Source organism: Schistocerca nitens, chromosome 6 (genome assembly GCF_023898315.1).
Source record: "Schistocerca nitens isolate TAMUIC-IGC-003100 chromosome 6, iqSchNite1.1, whole genome shotgun sequence".
Taxonomy (NCBI): domain Eukaryota; kingdom Metazoa; phylum Arthropoda; class Insecta; order Orthoptera; family Acrididae; genus Schistocerca; species Schistocerca nitens.
The window spans coordinates 483,711,563-483,729,988 of NC_064619.1; the positions used below are offsets into that span (position 1 = coordinate 483,711,563).

General features: G+C 44.0%; 1 protein-coding gene across 1 annotated transcript in view; it reads right to left on the reverse strand.

The window, feature by feature from the left end:
- The window catches only part of LOC126263420 (thrombospondin type-1 domain-containing protein 4-like), a 198,904-nt gene that overhangs the window by 98,003 nt on the left and 82,475 nt on the right, over positions 1-18,426 (reverse strand). The window contains exons 3-4 of the mRNA XM_049960513.1: positions 4,042-4,135; positions 336-438 (exon numbers count right to left, since the gene is read on the reverse strand). Of these exons, the coding sequence (XP_049816470.1) occupies positions 336-438; positions 4,042-4,135 (197 nt within the window). The remainder of the gene's footprint in view (positions 1-335; positions 439-4,041; positions 4,136-18,426) is intronic.

Consider the following 18,426-nt stretch of genomic DNA (forward strand, 5'->3'; position numbering starts at 1 on the left):
TTATTATGAACAATGTAATCAGATGTTTACTTATGCAGCCCTCACTGTACTCAAGATTCTCATGTTTGCCGATTGCATTCTGGTGTCATAGTTAGTTTCATTTATTCAACTCTCCCTTCCATTTAAAAATGAGTAAAGAGTATAAGCAGATTAATGTACTTCCTTTTATTAAAACTGACACTACATCTGCACATAATGACATCTAAATTTCCGCATTATGGGACTGCGCGTTATTTTGAATATATGCCTATTGCCAAGAATAATTCCTTTGGCAACGCGATATTCTTTTGGAGCTCTGTCAGTTACATATTCCTTCATAAAACAGCTGTACTCACCCTGCAGGAAGGGCTCCCAGAGGTAGAGGCGCCCCATGAAGGGTTTTCCGTTGAAAGCTTCGCACTGCGCGCTACGGAAGTCCTTTGACCCAGGTGGGCATTCCTGAGAGACAAAAAACATTTCACTTTATTTAGCTTATTCCTGCTCAAGGTAAAAGCATACAGTAAACGTCTTTTACCATCCATCAAAAACATGATATAAAGACGTATTTGCAGGTAACGCACTTGATTTTAATACATTATTCACAGTGTTTTAAAATATAAGGACTGCAGAAATGGACAGAAACCGTCCGCAGGGAACATCAGTTTCAGCTCTGGAGACGCATTTGAACACATTTGCAATAACGACCCTACGACTTATTGTATAACATAGGTTGAAGAAAGGCAAACTTACATTGATAACATTTGTAGATTTACAAAAAGATTACGACGATGTTTGATGGAATACATTATTTACAATATTAGCAGGGATAAAAAAAGGAAAACAGGAAGCGGTAGGTTACCTATGACATACAGAAACCAGATTGCAGTTATAAGAGTGGAAGGAGATGAAGGCGAAAGACAGGTCAGAACGGAATGAGACACCGCTGTAGCCTGTTCCCAGCGTTACTGAATATGAAAATTGACCAAGCAGTGAAGGAAATCAATGAGAAATTTGGAAAGGGAATTAAAGTTCAGGAGAAAAAAATAAAACCTCTGCCAATTATACTGTAATTCTGTCAGAAACGGCGAAGATCAGTTGAATGGAACGGATAGCGCTTTGAAAAGATGTTCTAAGGTAAACATCAAGAAAAACAAAACAGGGACAATGAAACGTGGTAGAATTAAATCAGGAGACCCTAATGGAATAACATTAGGAAGTAAGACATAAAGTAGTAGAACAGTTTTGTTATTTGAGCAGGAAATAATTGACGACGGACGAAGTAGTCAGAACGAAAAATATAGATTCGCAATAGCAAGAAAGAATTTCTGGAAAAGAGAAATTAGAGTAGAATATAAATTTTAATCTTAGGAAGTCTTTTCAGAAAGTATTTGTCTGGAGTGTAACCTTGTACAGAAGTGCAACGTGGAAGGTAAACAGTTGAGACGACAAGAGGATAGAAGTTTTTGGAATGCGATACTAAAGAGCAATATTACAGATTAAATCGATATGTCAGATAAGTAATGAAGGTCTCTTGTATTCGAGTCATCTTTTTTATGGCCGGTTTGATGCAGCCCACCACCGATTCCTCTACTACGCCAGTCTTTTCATCTCAGAGTCCTCAATTATTTTCTAGATATATTCCAGTCTCTGTCTTCCTCTCAAGTTTTTACCCTCTCAGCTCATCGATGCCCTAACAGATGTCGTATCGCCCTGTACTTTCATCTTGCCTGTGGTTTCGTTATGCTCTTTTCCCCGCCGATTTTGCAGAGAACTTTCTCATTCCTTACCTTGTCAGTCCACATAATTTTCAATATCAAGAACCACATTTCAAAGGCTTTGATTCTCTTCTGTTCTGGTGTTCCAACAGTCCGTGTCTCACTATCATACAATCTTGTGCACCAAACGCACATGCCCAGAAATTTATTCCTCAAGCTAAGGCCTATGTTTGATATTAACAGGCTTTCCTTGGCCAGGAATGCACTTTCCGCCTTTGTTAGTCTGCTTTTATTTCCTCCTTGCTGCGGCCGTCGTACGTTACTTCGCTGCCTAGGTAGCAGAATTCCTTAACTTCATCTATGTCGTGATACCAAATTGTTGTAGTAAGTTTCTTCATGTTCTCGTTTCTGCTAGTTCTCATTACCTGGGTCCTTCTTCGTTTTGTCTCTATTCATATTCTGTATTCATTAGATCGTTCATTCCACTGAACACAACCTGCAATTCCTCTTCACTTAAGGTAGCAATGTCATCAGCCAATCTTATCATTGATATCCTTTCACTCTGAATTTTAATCCCACTCTTGAACCTTTCTTCTATTTCCGTGATTGGTTCTTCGACGTACCGATTCAATAGTAGGAGCGAAAGACTGCATCCCAGTCTTACACCCTTTTTAATCCGAGCACTTCCTTCATGGTCTTCCATGCTTATTTTTCTCTCTTGGTTCTAGTACATACTGTATATTACCCACCTTTCCCTATAATTTACCCCTATTTTTACCAGAATTGCACTAATGTACGTTGGCGAACATTTTTCCAGATCGTCAATCCTATGAACTGTATTGATTTTTCTTCAGTCTTGCTTCCACTATCAACCGCAACGTCAGAACTGCCTCACTGGTGCCTTTACCTTCCGTAAAGGCAAAATGATCATCATTCTCATACTCAATTTTCTGTTCCTTTTTTCTGTACGTTATTTTTGTCAGCAACATGGATGCATGTGCTATTAAGCTGATTGTGCGATTATTCTCGCACTCGTCTGCTTTTGCAATCTCCGAAATTGTGTAGATGATGTTTTTCCTAATGTGTGATGGTATATCGCCAAACTCATACATTTTGCACTTCAAGATGAATTGTCGTTTTTCTGCAACTTCCACGAATGATTTTAGAAATTCCGAAGGAATGTTATCTATCCCCCCTGTCTTTTAAATTCACTTTCTAAATACAGGATCTCCTATCTCTTCCCTGTAGACTGCGATTTCTTCATCTATCACATCATCAAACAAGCCTCCCCCTCCCCCCATCCCCGAATAGTGGAATTCCCATTGAACTCTTTATGTTAGCATCTTTGATCCTAATTCACCGGAGGTAGTTTTGACTTTCCTATATGCTGAATCCGTTCTTCCGACAATCATTTCTATTTCAATGGCTTCACATTCTTAATGTAGCCATTTTGTCTTAACTTCCCTGCACATCAGATTTATTTCGTTCCTAAGCGAATTGTATTTCTGTATTCCTGAATTTCCCTGAGCATTTTTCAACTTCCGTCTTACAGCAATCAGCTGAAGTATTTTATCTTTATCCAAGATTTCCTCGCAGTTGCCTTTCTTGCTCCTACGATTTTCTTTCCAGCTTCTGTAATTGCCCTCTTTAGACACGTAGATTCCTCTTCCAGTGAACTGCCTACTGAGCTATACATCATCGCAGTTTCTATAGTCTCAGCGAACTTCAAACCTATTTCTTCATTTCATAGTATTTCAGTATCCCACTTCTTTGTGCACTGATTCTTCCTCATCAGTCTCATGAACTTGAGGCTACTGTTCATTATTACTAAATTGTTGTCAGAGTCTATATCTGCTCCTGGGTACACCTTACTGTCCAATATCTGATTTCGGAATCCCTTCCTGATCTTGATGTAATCTAACTGAAATCTTCCTCTACCTCTAGATCATTTCCAAGTATACCTCCTCCTCCTCCTCCTCCTCCAGAGATTCTTGAACAGAGTATTCGCTATTACTAACTGATATTTACTGTAGTGCTCAATTCGTCTTTCTCCTCTCTCATTTCTACTGTCAAACCCATATCGTTTCGTAACCATTTCTTCAACTCCCACCCCTGCAACTCCATTCCAATCCTCTCTGTCATCATCTTCTGTCTTCATCTCTGCTCACTGTCCAAGATGTGGAACGATTCAGTTTCCCTTCCATCCAGCGACCATTTGGAAGTTACCTTTAGCCGGCATGCTTGTAGAACAAAACAGAGCGTGTTGCAGGTGCGGCGTGCACGGTAGTGAGAAATACTCCGCACCCGAGGAAGGACGCGGTGTGTTCGGAACGTGCCGCGCGCTCACCTGGTCGTTGCACACGTGGACGCGCTTGTAGACGCCCACGCAGTGGCTGCGAGGCGGCGGCTCCGTCAACCGGCGACGGCGCCGGGTCTCCATACTGCAACAGGAAAAGTCTCTGTAGACTGACTGGTACACTGCTTACCAATGCGGCAAACGCAATTAAGCCAATGATTGCCAGAAGCAAATACACTACTGGGCATTAAAATTGCTACACCAAGAAGAAATGCAGATGATAAGCGGGTATTCATTGGACAAATATATTATACTAGAACTGACATGTGATTGCATTTGCACGCAATTTGGGAGCATAGATCCTGAAAAATCAGTACCCAGAACAACCATTTGTGGTCGTAAAAACGGACTTGATACGCCTGGGCATTGAGTCAAACAGAGCTTCGATGGCGTGTACAGCTACAGCTGCCCATGCAGCTTCAACACGATACCACAGTTCATCAAAGGTAGTGACTGGACAATTGTGACGACCCACTTGCTCGGCCACCATTGACCAGACGTTTTCAATTGGTGAGAGATCTGGAGAATGTGCTGGCCAGGGCAGCAGTAGAACATTATCTGTATCCAGAAAGGCCCGTACAGGACCTGCAACATGCGGTCTTGCATTATCCTGCTGAAAAGTAGGGTTTCTCGGGGATCGAATGAAGGGTATAGCCACGGGTCATAACACGTCTGAAATGTAACGTCCACTGTTCAAAGTGCCGTCAATGCGAACAAGAAGTGACCGAGACGTGTAACCAATGGCACCCCATACCATCACGCCGGGTGATACGCCAGTATGGCGATGACGAATACACGCTTCCAATGTGCGTTCACCGCGATGTCGCCAAACACGCATGCGACCATCATGATGCTGTAAACAGAACCTGGATTCATCCGAAAAAATGACGTTTTGCCATCCGTGCACCCAGGTACGTCGTTGAGTACACAATCGCAGGCGCTCCTGTCTGTGATGTAGCATCAAGGTTAACCGCAGCCATGGTCTCCGAACTGATAGTCCCTGCTGCTGCAAACGTCGTCGAACTGTTCGTGCAGATAGTTGTTGACTCAGGGATCGAGACGTGGCTGCACGATCCGTCACAGCCATGAGGATAAGATGCCTGTCATCTCGCGTGCTAGTGATACGAGGCCATTGGTATCCAGCACGGCGTTCCGTATTACCCTCCTGTACCCACCGATTCCATATTCTGCTAACAGTCATTGGATCTCGACCAACTCGAGCAGCAATGTCGTGGTACGATAAACCGCAATCGCGATAGGCTACAATCCGACCTTTATCAAAGTCGGAAAAGTGATGATACGCATTTCTCCTCCTTACACGAGGTATCACAACAACGTTTCACCAGGCAACGCCGGTCAAATGCTGTTTGTGTATGAGGAATTTGTTGGAAACTTTCCTCATGTCATCACGTTGTAGGTGTCGCCACCGGTGCCAACCTTGTGTGAATGGTCTGAAAAGCTAATCATTTGCATATCACGGCCTCTTCTTCCTGTCGGTTAAATTTAGTGTCTGTAACACGTCATCTTCGTGGTGTAGCAATTTTAATGGCCTGTAGTGTATAATTTCGATACTCATTACGCACTCCTGTCTACGGTCAGATGTAGTTTCAGATTTTGATCCAAAAAATCTATAAAACCTTGCTGGTCGACATGAGATATGAAATTAAATATATCCTCATATTCAAAGTAAAATAATACATTATTAGAAACTCCTTATACAAATGGTCAGAATGTCACGACCAGAGCTGTAAATTTTCTTATGCATACATTAAACAAGGTTTTGCCGATATATAGACAGTTGAGAATGTTGTGCGTTTAATTAATTTTGCTTTGATTGAAGAATTACTTAAAGACAGCAGAGAAAATTTTCAAAGTAGCTATTTTTCCTGAAATACTCGTACATACACTATGTGATCAAAAGTATCCGGACACCCCTAAAAACACACTTTTTCATATTAGGTACATTTTGCTGCCACCTACTGCCAGGTACTCCATATTATCGACCTCAGTAGTCATTAGACATCGTGAGAGAGCAGAATGAGGCGCTCCGAGGAACTCACGGATTCCAAACGTGGTCAGGTGATTGAGTGTCGCTTGTGGCATACGTCTGTACGCGAGATTTCCATATCCCAAACATCCGTCGGACCACTGTTTCCGATGTGACAGTGAAGTGAAAACGTGAAGCACAAAAGCGTACAGGTCGATCTCGTCTGTTGACTGACAGAGACCGTCGACTATTGAAGAGGGTCGTAAGGTGTAATAGGCAGACATCTATCCAGACCATAACACAGGATTTCCAAATTTCATCAGGATCCACTGCAGATACCATGACAATTAGGCGGGAGGTGACAAAACTTGAATTTCATGGTCGAGCTCATAAGCCACACATCACGCCGGTAAATGTCGAACGACGCATCGCTTGGTGTAAGCAGCGTACACATTGGACGACTGAACAGTGGAGAACCGTTGTGTGGAGTAACGTATCACGGTACACAATATGACAGCCGGTGAACGTCATCTGCCAACGTGTGTAGTGCTAACAGTAAAATTCGAAGGCGGTGGTGATATGGTGTGGTCGTGTTTTTCATGCAGGTGGCCTGCACTCCTTGTTGTTTTGCGTGGCACTATCACAGCAAAGGCCTACATTGACGTTTTAAGCACCTTATTGATTCCCAATGTTAATGAGAAATTCGCCGATGGCGATTGCATCTTTCGACACGATCGAGCACCTGTCCACAATGCACGCCCTGTGGCGGAGTGGTTACGCAACAATAACATCCCTGTAATGGATTGGCCTGTACAGAGACCTGACCTGAATCCTATAGAACACCTTTGGGTTGTTTGGGAACGCCGAATTCGTGCCAGGCCTCAGCGACCGACATCGATATCTCTCCTCATTGCAGCATTCTGTGAAGAATGGGTTGCCATTCCCCAAGAAACCTTCCAACACCTGACTGAACGTGTGCCTGCGAGAATGGACTAACCTGTTGCATGCCTACCTAACAAATGTGTTTTCAAACGGTTGTAGCACGGGAACGGTAGGTTCCAGGACTTGGGTTGCAACTCAAAATACTGTCTACTCAGCCCCCTCCACAAGTCCTAGAAGTTTAGCCATCTAAATTACCACCTGCAAGAAGCAACATTGGCGAAACTTTGACACTACAGCGCTATGTTTAGAAGCTGTATCGTCTGGTAAGCATGTTCACGACTGGAACGTGCATGCGAGCGCCACCCCCGCACTCTTGGCCCGGCCGCTGCACGCGCTGACTGTGCACGCCGCCGAAGACGCAGGGGCCACGTAATGCCCTCGGGAGGCGCCAGTATTTCACGGAGCCGCGCCACTAATAAGTGCAACCCGTCAGCGGCGGCGACGTCGTCCTCGCTTTGGCGCCAGTCGGGCGGTGATTTATCGGCGGCGTATCTGGGCTAATGGGGGCCGCCCGTAACTCTGTGAGCGGCCGAAGGCGGCGGCGCAGGCGCAGTGGCCACCACGCGTGGCGATTGCCCATTGTTCGCGAGGTGCGCGTGAGCGCGGGACGCCGTGGCTGTGCCGAGCCGAGGGGACAGGTCGGCGACCCCGGCGTCACGCACGCCTCGTTAGCGCTGGCGCCAGTGCAGCAGCTTCCTTCCGCACCGCGGAGACCACGCCGCGTTCTTGTCGCGTGCGGCCGACGCCGTAAGTCACGGGCAGCGTCCCGCGGGGACGGGCCCCGAGCACAGCTCGTATTCTGTACCCATCCGTCACCGCGTCTGACCGTCTCTAGAACTCGCCGCTAGATTCTGTCTCGCGCTGCTGCTCATCAAAAACACTTGTGTAACGTCTCTGTTACAAAACTGTAGCAGAGTGCATCAGCAGCAGTCAACTGACCCATCCGAATTTTAATTTCGGAGGTAATTTTATAAAAATCACACCTCACAAAAAGCTCGGAGGGCTGGCCTGTGCTTAGAAATAGACAGCGATGACAGTTTCTGGAGAGACACCAAGGAAAACAGTTCTGCGGGAAGCCAAGACCAAGTCGGTATATTCATCGACATTGCACGGACGCTGTCAGCACTGGCGGTGTTGACGTGGACAACAAGCTGTTGAAGCGGGTGCTGTTTTCTCTGGACGCACACGCGACAAAAATCAAATGGCTCTGAGCACTATGGGACTCAACTGCTGTGGTCATAAGTCGCCTAGAACTTAGAACTACTTAAACGTAACTAACCTAAGGACATCACACACATCCATGCCCGAGGCAGGATTCGAACCGGCGACCGTAGCGGTCGTGCGGTGCACACGCGACAATTCAAAAGGAATGGCTTCAGGAGATTTCGAGGACCACAGTCAGAGTGCTTTCGAGTTAATATTGGTATCGGGTGCTCGGGAGCTCTAGTGCTCAAGTTTAGTTACAGTGTTGTGCATAAAGGTGCATTAAGTGACATTAATTATCTCTCACTTTGTTCACAAGTTGTGTATTGAGTACAGCTTATTGCGGATATGGCACATGGAACCGTCGTAAGTGAATATTGTGCATTGCATTCAAGGCATACTAAATATTATGTCATAAACCTGGGTGCTGCATATTAGTACTTGCACTGTGCGAGATCGCGCAAAGATTACAACGCAGTTTAAAATCTTGTTACAACGATGGATCTGTTCCATACTCAGTGTGTTTTATATTGATTCAGCATGGGTCTTGTTGTTGAACCTGCAGTTCTTTCATGTGCACTGCGATTGCTATATTCTCTTGCGTGAATGAATTCTTTAGATATGCAACGGTGTTATGTACATGTACGTCTAGGTAGTTGAGAAGTAGCGGCCGGCCGGTTTGGCAGAGCGGTTCTAGGCGGTACGGCTTGGAACCGCGCGACCGCTACAGTCATAGGTTCGAATTCTGCCTTGGGCATGGATGTGTGTGATGTCCTTAGGTTAGTTAGGTTTAAGTAGTTCTAAGTTCTAGAAGTCCCATAGTGCTCAGAGCCATTTGAACCAAGTTGAGTAGTATATTGGTAGTTGGTGTCCTGACGATTAGGAGTAGCTAGTGGTAGCATGGCAAGGAATAGCTAGTGGAGAGTTTACTCAGTTTTCTATTGTATAGAGTGTTTCACAATTCATGTGACATACTTGTAGAGATTTTAGAGGGATTAGTAGATCAAGTTCTACATTCGAAGCTATGTCCGGAAAAGTCATCATATAACGCTACAGAGCGTCAGTGTTATAAGCGCCGACGTCTGTAAATGTATGTATGTATGTACAGGGTTGTTATGTGACGATGTTACAAACTTCCTAGGATTATGGAGAAGGACAAATGTATCAATTTGAGGTAAGGGTGCCTAAACCTGAAATGAACAAGTCGAAATTTATAAGCGAAAGCCGTTCTGGCACCTCTGACAGTGGAATACTGGTACTTCTGTTGCTAAAATTGTAGAGTAGGTGACTTTCAGAGGTTGCGGTATGGACCAAAACAAGAAAAAAAGTCTAGTAAACGTGGGCTCTAAAATACATACGTTAAGAGGTAGAAGCACCTGTTCAACAGAGGAGATGTATTTCACACTAGCGATGATGAACAAGTGCACATAGCTCTGAAGTATGCATTTTAGAGCCCATGTTTAATAGACGTTTTTTTTTTTTTTTGTTGCCTGCACTACAATCTTAGCAGCAACAGGACCAGTACATGTATTCCACTGTCAGAGGTATCAGAACGGTTTTCGCCTACAACTTTCGACTCATTCCTTTTCGGTAAAGGTACTCTTACCTCAAATTGATACATTTATCCTTGCACATCAGCCTAGAAAGTTTTTAGCATCATCACGGAACCACCCTCTACATACGTACATTTACGGGCGTCGACGCCTATAGCTTTGACGCTCTGTAACTTCGTTGGATGACGTTTACGGACATGGGATCCTGTGCAAAACTCGATCTACGATGTCCCGTCTACAGTCTCTAGGGGTGTGTAACACGAGTTGTAAAACACCCTGTAGACCTTCATGCTACTGTCGTAACTATTGAAGGCTCTGTATTGTAAAGTGTCACGTCATCATGTAGGTCCCCGAGTGGGACCAGACTGAATTGTTTTGTATTAATTAATGTTACTATTTCCAGAAGGTATTTTGTGTTGCTCAAGCCATATTCAAGATTATTCGGGCCTCAAGAAATTTTTAGCCTACAGTAGTGTTTTCTGTCTTTTTAAATTGGGCTTCTGCCTGATAACAAAAAGATGAATATCGCATCTGCACAACCCCTGCCCAGTCCCCACTACACCTAAATTTTGAAGCTACATTTTGGTAGCAGAGGGTGGAGACACCATGCTAATACAATGTACCATCACCTCAAGCCTTGATAATGACAACAGTTCATCCGGGTAGAGAGTCACTGGAGTTGACGGGTATGCCGTACGGTGTGCAAGACAAACAGTACAGACTTCAGGGTCAAATGCTATACCGCCTCCCCATTCCCCTGACCACCACTGAGTGACTGATGACCTTAGAAGTTAAGTACCATAGTGCTCAGAGCCACCACTCAGTAGCACTGTGGCCTTCGTTTATGTCTAGTTGTTTATCTGCAGCCCATACAAAAAGTGTTGATTGTTTTGAAAGAGCACTTGATTAATGTGGTTTTTATTGAAAGCTGGAATGTCATCAACAGAAAGCCATTATTTATTGAAACAAGTGTACGGCGGAGAATATGGTTCATACACGCAATTGTTTGAGTCATGTAAGCTGTTCCGAGACGGTAGAGATTGTAGATGAGTCGTCTCCAAGGTGATTCTCAGCATCAACGACGTAGATAAACAATGAAAAAACTGGATTTGCAACTACAAAAAAATTACGCTCCATGTGCAAGGATGTTTTTTAATTCCTTTAATGTATAATATATTTCTAAACTACAAACCACTTATTCAAAAGCATTTTGAAAGATATATCTAATCGAAGTTAGTTATTATCGTTACAGTGTGACAACTGGCTAACATCACTGATCATAAATATGTGCAAGAGCCATGTCCGTAACTCCACAAAAATAACGCCTAATCAATCCTCAGCAATTAAAAACCAGCCTTTTAGCCAGAGTGTGATGTATTTTTAATTGCAGATCAGCACATAGCTTCGTTCCACCATCCAGTACAATGGAAAATCAAGAAAAAATGGGGATTTAATCCGAAAAGACCAAAATACCGTCGGTTGACTGTTGCGTTGCTGATATTTTGAACTGACAACGAAACATTTAGATTCTACATGAACATGGTCACATAAGAGAAGCAGTTCAAAAATGCTGTCCATCAGACGACAGTCAGGAGACAAATAACTATGAGTCTTAATTCCTCTCATCAGCTCTCTGCTTTCGAAAAAACTCTACATGGAGAGAACGACTAAATGCTGTTGGCAACATGACAGACGAGAAAATCGCTTTGTTCGCGAGGAAACAGGAACGTCGCATAAACTTCACACTTTTGACAAACAAAACGCTTATTAACAAACTTGAGGTTGGTATCAGCCTGGAGAAGGGTATCTTTGATTGGTCGGCTTCTGAGTGCGAAGAAAGATGTTGGTGGTGTGGGGCGGCTGGTGGAAATTAATGTTGTTTAATAAAATGTTTGAATGTAGAAACACTGCATTTCCCGGCCGATGCACCATATGTGGGGCGGCTGGTAGAATTTATGGTGGTATAAATGTTTGAATGTAGAAACACTTCACGGCCGATTAACCATTTGTGGGGCGGCGGTGGATTTTGTTGTTTATATAAAATTTTGTAGAATGTAGAAACATTTCCCGGCCGATGCACCATATGTGGGGCGGAGGATGGATTTTATTTTGTTAATATATAATGTAGAATGTAAAACCAGTTCCTATTATTTATGCTGTCTTTTGCCGTTCTCAACACTGGCTCTCTAACTACAATATTGGCAACCAGAAAGTGATTAGCAAAACGTGAAGCCTGTAATTAGAATTCCTAGTGCACACTTCATCTGAGAAATACACTTATAGCTACAGCTTATAGCTCTGAGATTGTCGGGGATTTATAATCAAAAACGATCGTGAAAAAAAAAAGAAAAAAGAAAAACGTTCTCTATATTCTGAAAGTCACAGATGAAAAAAAAAAAAGAATCCACACGATCTGACTAACAGAGCAGTTCAGAGTCTAATGCGCTGATGCAACTATAACTGTCCAAATTAAATGTTTAAGTGAATGCTCGCCATAATTTGATGATTAGGTTCATCAAACGCCACGCTAAATAATGGTAGAATGTTTGTCCCGCGATGGCACGTGAAAATACGACATACGCAAACTCAAGATACACTCCTGGAAATGGAAAAAAGAACACATTGACACCGGTGTGTCAGACCCACCATACTTGCTCCGGACACTGCGAGAGGGCTGTACAAGCGATGATCACACGCACGGCACAGCGGACACACCAGGAACCGCGGTGTTGGCCGTCGAATGGCGCTAGCTGCGCAGCATTTGTGCACCGCCGCCGTCAGTGTCAGCCAGTTTGCCGTGGCATACGGAGCTCCATCGCAGTCTTTAACACTGGTAGCATGCCGCGACAGCGTGGACGTGAACCGTATGTGCAGTTGACGGACTTTGAGCGAGGGCGTATAGTGGGCATGCGGGAGGCCGGGTGGACATACCGCCGAATTGCTCAACACGTGGGGCGTGAGGTCTCCACAGTACATCGATGTTGTCGCCAGTGGTCGGCGGAAGGTGCACGTGCCCGTCGACCTGGGACCGGACCGCAGCGACGCACGGATGCACGCCAAGATCGTAGGATCCTACGCAGTGCCGTAGGGGACCGTACCGCCACTTCCCAGCAAATTAGAGACACTGTTGCTCCTGGGGTATCGGCGAGGACCATTCGCAACCGTCTCCATGAAGCTGGGCTACGGTCCCGCACACCGTTAGGCTGTCTTCCGCTCACGTCCCAACATCGTGCAGCCCGCCTCCAGTGGTGTCACGACAGGCGTGAATGGAGGGACGAATGGAGACGTGTCGTCTTCAGCGATGAGAGTCGCTTCTGCCTTGGTGCCAATGATGGTCGTATGCGTGTTTGGCGCCGTGCAGGTGAGCGCCACAATCAGGACTGCATACGACCGAGGCACACAGGGCCAACACCCGGCATCATGGTGTGAGGAGCGATCTCCTACACTGGCCGTACACCACTGGTGATCGTCGAGGGGACACTGAATAGTGCACGGTACATCCAAACCGTCATCGAACCCATCGTTCTACCATTCCTAGACCGGCAAGGGAACTTGCTGTTCCAACAGGACAATGCACGTCCGCATGTATCCCGTGCCACCCAACGTGCTCTAGAAGGTGTAAGTCAACTACCCTGGCCAGCAAGATCTCCGGATCTGTCCCCCATTGAGCATGTTTGGGACTGGATGAAGCGTCGTCTCACGCGGTCTGCACGTCCAGCACGAACGCTGGTCCAACTGAGGCGCCAGGTGGAAATGGCATGGCAAGCCGTTCCACAGGACTACATCCAGCATCTCTACGATCGTCTCCATGGGAGAATAGCAGCCTGCATTGCTGCGAAAGGTGGATATACACTGTACTAGTGCCGACATTGTGCATGCTCTGTTGCCTGTGTCTATGTGCCTGTGGTTCTGTCAGTGTGATCATGTGATGTATCTGACCCCAGGAATGTGTCAATAAAGTTTCCCCTTCCCGGGACAATGAATTCACGGTGTTCTTATTTCAATTTCCAGGAGTGTAGATAATTAAAGTCATCCCAGAATTAACACTTCACTCGAAAATGATTTCATGATTACGCATATCCCGAGTAACTTAATACGGCATCCGAGGCTGTTTATAGCAATGATACCGACGCGACGCGACTCCCGACACAGGTGGTGTGCTATTCAGCGTCTGGAGAGAACTGGGGCCTTGCTTCCTCGCGCAGCGTTCTTATATACAAAGCCGCGGTGCGGACGGCTAAGGGAACGCCTGATCAAATCGGCACTCCCGACTAGCCGCTGGGCTAGTAATGCACCACTTTAAGTTACCGAATAAATCATAGCTTCTTTTGCTGATGGCCGATGAAGCTCTCAATTTAAATGTGCATTCAGCACACAGGTACGTAATCATAATAAAGGTTTGACGTGGCTAAGTTAAATATTTTGGGCGAGAGAATTAATTTAATTACAATACACGCAGTAGACGAGCTCTGAACTTGCCCTTTGGAGATACGCTATCGCTATAGTTTTATAGTTATTCAAATGAAACTTCTCACATCTTTATAGTTATAGCGGATCTCCATTCTACTTAAATATAAACATCCTAGCCTTATTTATTGGCCTACTTAATCTATCTTGCTTCCTTAATTTTTAAGACAAAAACCAGAAAATATTGAATTTCAACTAAAAAATTTGTGAGATCCAAAGTACTGTTTCCATTAAATAATTATGAAAAAGGAATCTAAATATAAATTTTTAAGTCTCTAGCTCTTTTCTGTTGCGCCAATGAGTTTTACAGAAAAACGTCCAAATTTCGAAAATGGTTAAAGATATCGAACTGATATTCAACACATATTGATTTAGTATTACTCCTGACATGCTAGAACCGTTTCAGGTTATTTGCTTGATTTTAAAAGTATTGCGCAACATTTATGACGTCAGAGCTAGTTACAGCAGACTGGCTGGCACACAATGGAAAGACTGCTGTGAATTTACTACGGCGTGAGTAGGCTGCTTCCCTACAGTGGCAACATAATCTATTAGATGCACCAAAATGTTGGAGTGAAAGCAACTGAATTTCTCACAGTGGCGTCTCGTCCTTTGATGTTCGTGCTGAAGACACAAAAACGTCATGCTCACTTATTCTCTGGGTACGGCAACGGCGGCACTGCGTCCTCTGACCTCGGCGAGGGCAGGCACTGGATGCGCCTGCAAAAGCACAGAGGAGACCGCAGCCGCACTGTCGCCAAAGTCATGTTTTTGAAGCATGTTCATGTGCTACGTCGCTTTTTATTCCTCAACTTCAGTTCTCTCAAATTTTGTTCCTTTCAGAGTATATTTCACTTTCGAGAACAGAAGAAAGTAGCACTGAGGAAGATCTGTAGATGTTCCAACTCAGTGATCCCAATGTTATCCAAAAACATCGTGACAACTATTGCAGTATTATGGTGGGTGGGGGGGGGTTGTTTTCCTAATGCAGAATCCATGAATTGTTTTTCCACATCTCTTGTCGCTTGGACTTCTAATATTCCTTATTTATTAATAATCCTTTAGGTACCCATTTTACGTACACAGTGCCATGAATGTTCAAAAACACAGTTATTATTGCTTGAATTTTGATTTTGACATTCGAGACTTCTTCACTTTCGCTGAATTGGGGCTCTTCCATTGCATTGATTAATGGCTCTTAGTCACCGGTTCAGAAGCAAAAACCCCACAGTTTATCATTTTACTACTACCTCAAAAAATTTTGGGTCCTTTTTGTTGGTTTTCAGAGTGTCATCATAAAAGTTCAAGTTTACGTAGTCACTAGTGCTTGTTGGTTCCACTTTCCGTCCTTATTTGCTTCATTATGCCACTAATTTGAACTTTCCTGATGAGTAGAGGACTTTTCAATCTCATACGCTGTAGCCAATCACTATCTTTGCAGTATGGATTCCCCATAAATTTTAACGGTTAGACCCCGGAATGATGGATAGATATTCTTTTATGGTTAAAATTTCGTTACATGTCCTTTGTAGCCTCATCGCTGAGATCCTAGACGAAAAAATTAATGAAATCTATGGTAATTTTACTGGACAATTCAGATTAACTTTATCCTAAGCAATGATGATGATAACAATAGTAGAAAAGATTACTGGCCCTGTCTCACTAACAAGGAAAAAAACAGAAGTGTACGCATTTTCCATAAAGTGTTATGTTTGTCACCGAACCTGTGGATAAGATCTATCTCGCTGTCTGTTATACTGACAATAAGCACATCGTTGTCCAAACCGGAGAATCTTGTTACCCTTTGAAAGACATCAGAGTACATCTTTCATTAGAGTTTATCTTATTAACTTGATATAATATTTCCTTCTTTTTTAAATGTCATCTTTATCATATTCTGTTCAGACCAACGCCTAAAGGAAGTGATCTTTGTGGGCATGTATTTTATTTGATCCTAATTTCCTCTTTATTATTAGCCGGTTCTATTTCACGTACACTCCTTGGTTTGCATGAAATCCATTCTGTTAGTTTGGCTGTGCGCTAAGCCAAATTTTCTGCTCTCTCCAAGGTTAGGCACGGAGGGTTGAATCGTTGGAATGTACAGGAAAATAGGTGGGGGAGGGGGACGAATCGAAGAACAAGGAGAGAAATGTTTGCAGAAGAACCTAGCCCCCCCTCTGTCTTCGCTTACTTGACTTGAAGCGCGTAGGTGAAACGATCTTCCCCGCCGAATTCATGGGCGAGTATTTTCATTGGTTGCTGGAAGTTCGCCGTATAAGCCTCGAGATCTTTCAACAAAATGTGTCAAAACAGACGAGCAAGGGATCCGTAGGATGCGCTTTTTGACGCGAGCCACCTGGTTCCTTTTGTTTCGCCAAGAAGCTATGCCGAGATTGACCGGAATGGGCGTCAAAAATCGCATCCTCTCTAGAATGTTGAGGAGCGAACGGTGCGCAGATGAAGACGGGACGAGCCACAATATGGACGTGTCGCAAATGGCCGGTTAGGACAAGCTGTGCAGCTGTACAGCGACGCAACGACGGTGGGACGCGATGCAAATGCTGGCTGGCGTACTGCTAGTTAGGTCACGATCAGAGCTTCTTAGTAGTTCTGTGTACTAAACTCTTTACGGACTGCTGAAATCTTTGTCACGAGTGTCGTAAGCTAAATACTTTACACCGCCCCGTTTTCAGTTCACCAATATATTGGTTCCCTTGCTTAATGTCCGCTTTTATGTCGTTCTGCTCTTGTCCAATGCAAATCGGTTAAGGAATCTGTAAGTTAATCAACCCCGCAAATGTCTGTGAATCAGTAACAACAACTTACTCGCTTGTTCTTTTCTTTTTTTTTTGCCTCGGCAACGCTTATGTTGCAGCATGGTGGATCATTCACAACCTTATAAAATTCTTTCCCTTGTTCGCAAGGATTCACCACTCATGCTGATGATTTTGTCTACTAAATTATTGTCAGGTCTTCATTTCATAAGGGACAATAGCATTTAGAAACATTGCTTGTTACGTAATTTAAATTTCCATCATGTAAAAGTAACTTAATAAATCCAAAGGTTTGGATTCAGTGTTTTACTTTGACCCCCCCCCCCCCTCCCCACCCAGTTCATTTTCAGATGCGTCGGGCAATAGAGTTAGAAACACATTAGGTACGTCTAAACATTGTATTTGTCTTGCCGGCCGGAGTGGCCGAGCGGTTCTAGGCGCTACAGTCTGGAACCGTGCGAACGATGCGTCGCAGGTTCGAATCCTGCCTTGGGTATTGATGTGTGTGATGTCCTTAGTTTAGTTAGGTTTAAGTAGCCATTTGAACAATTTTTGTTTGTCTCCATAATACAACACTGTGCTGCTCGTTTCCATTGCGTTAATTTCAAGAAATTATTTCACATGATTTCAGGGTATAAATTCCTCATATTTTAATTAACCACAGTATGGCCATGTAAGTAAAATAGAAGGTGAAAGGATATCAATGATACGATTCGCTGATGACATTGCTATCCTGAGTGAAAGTGAAAAAGAATTAAATGATCTGCTGAACGGAATGAACAGTCTAATGAGTACATCGGAGAAAGACGAAGGTAATGAGAAGTAGTAGAAATGAGAACAGCGAGAGACTTAACAACAGGATTGATGGTCACGAAGTCAATGAAGTTAAGCAATTCTGCTACCTAGGCAGTAAAATAACCAATGACGGACGGAGCAAGGAGGACATCAAAAGCAGACTCGCTATGGCAAAAAACGCGTTTCTGGCCAAGAGAAGTCTACTAATATCAAATACCGGCCTTAATTTGAGGAAGAAATTTCTGAGGATGTACGTCTGGAGTACAGCATTGTATGGTAGTGAAACATGGACTGTGGGAAAACCGGAACAGAAGAGAATCGAAGCATTTGAGATTTGGTGCTATAGACGAATGTTGAAAATTAGGTGGACTGATAAGGTAAGAAATGAGGAGGTTCTACGCAGAATCGGAGAGGAAAGGAATATGTGGAAAACACTGATAAGGAGAAGGGACAGGATGATAGGACATGTGCTAAGACATGAGGGAATGACTTCCATGGTAGTAGAGGGAGCTGTAGAGGGCAAAAACTGTAGAGGAAGACAGAGATTGGAATACGTCAAGCAAATAATTGAGGACGTAGGTTGCAAGTGCTACTCTGAGATGAAGTGGTTAGTACAGGAAAGGAATTCGTGGCGGGCCGCATCAAACAAGTCAGT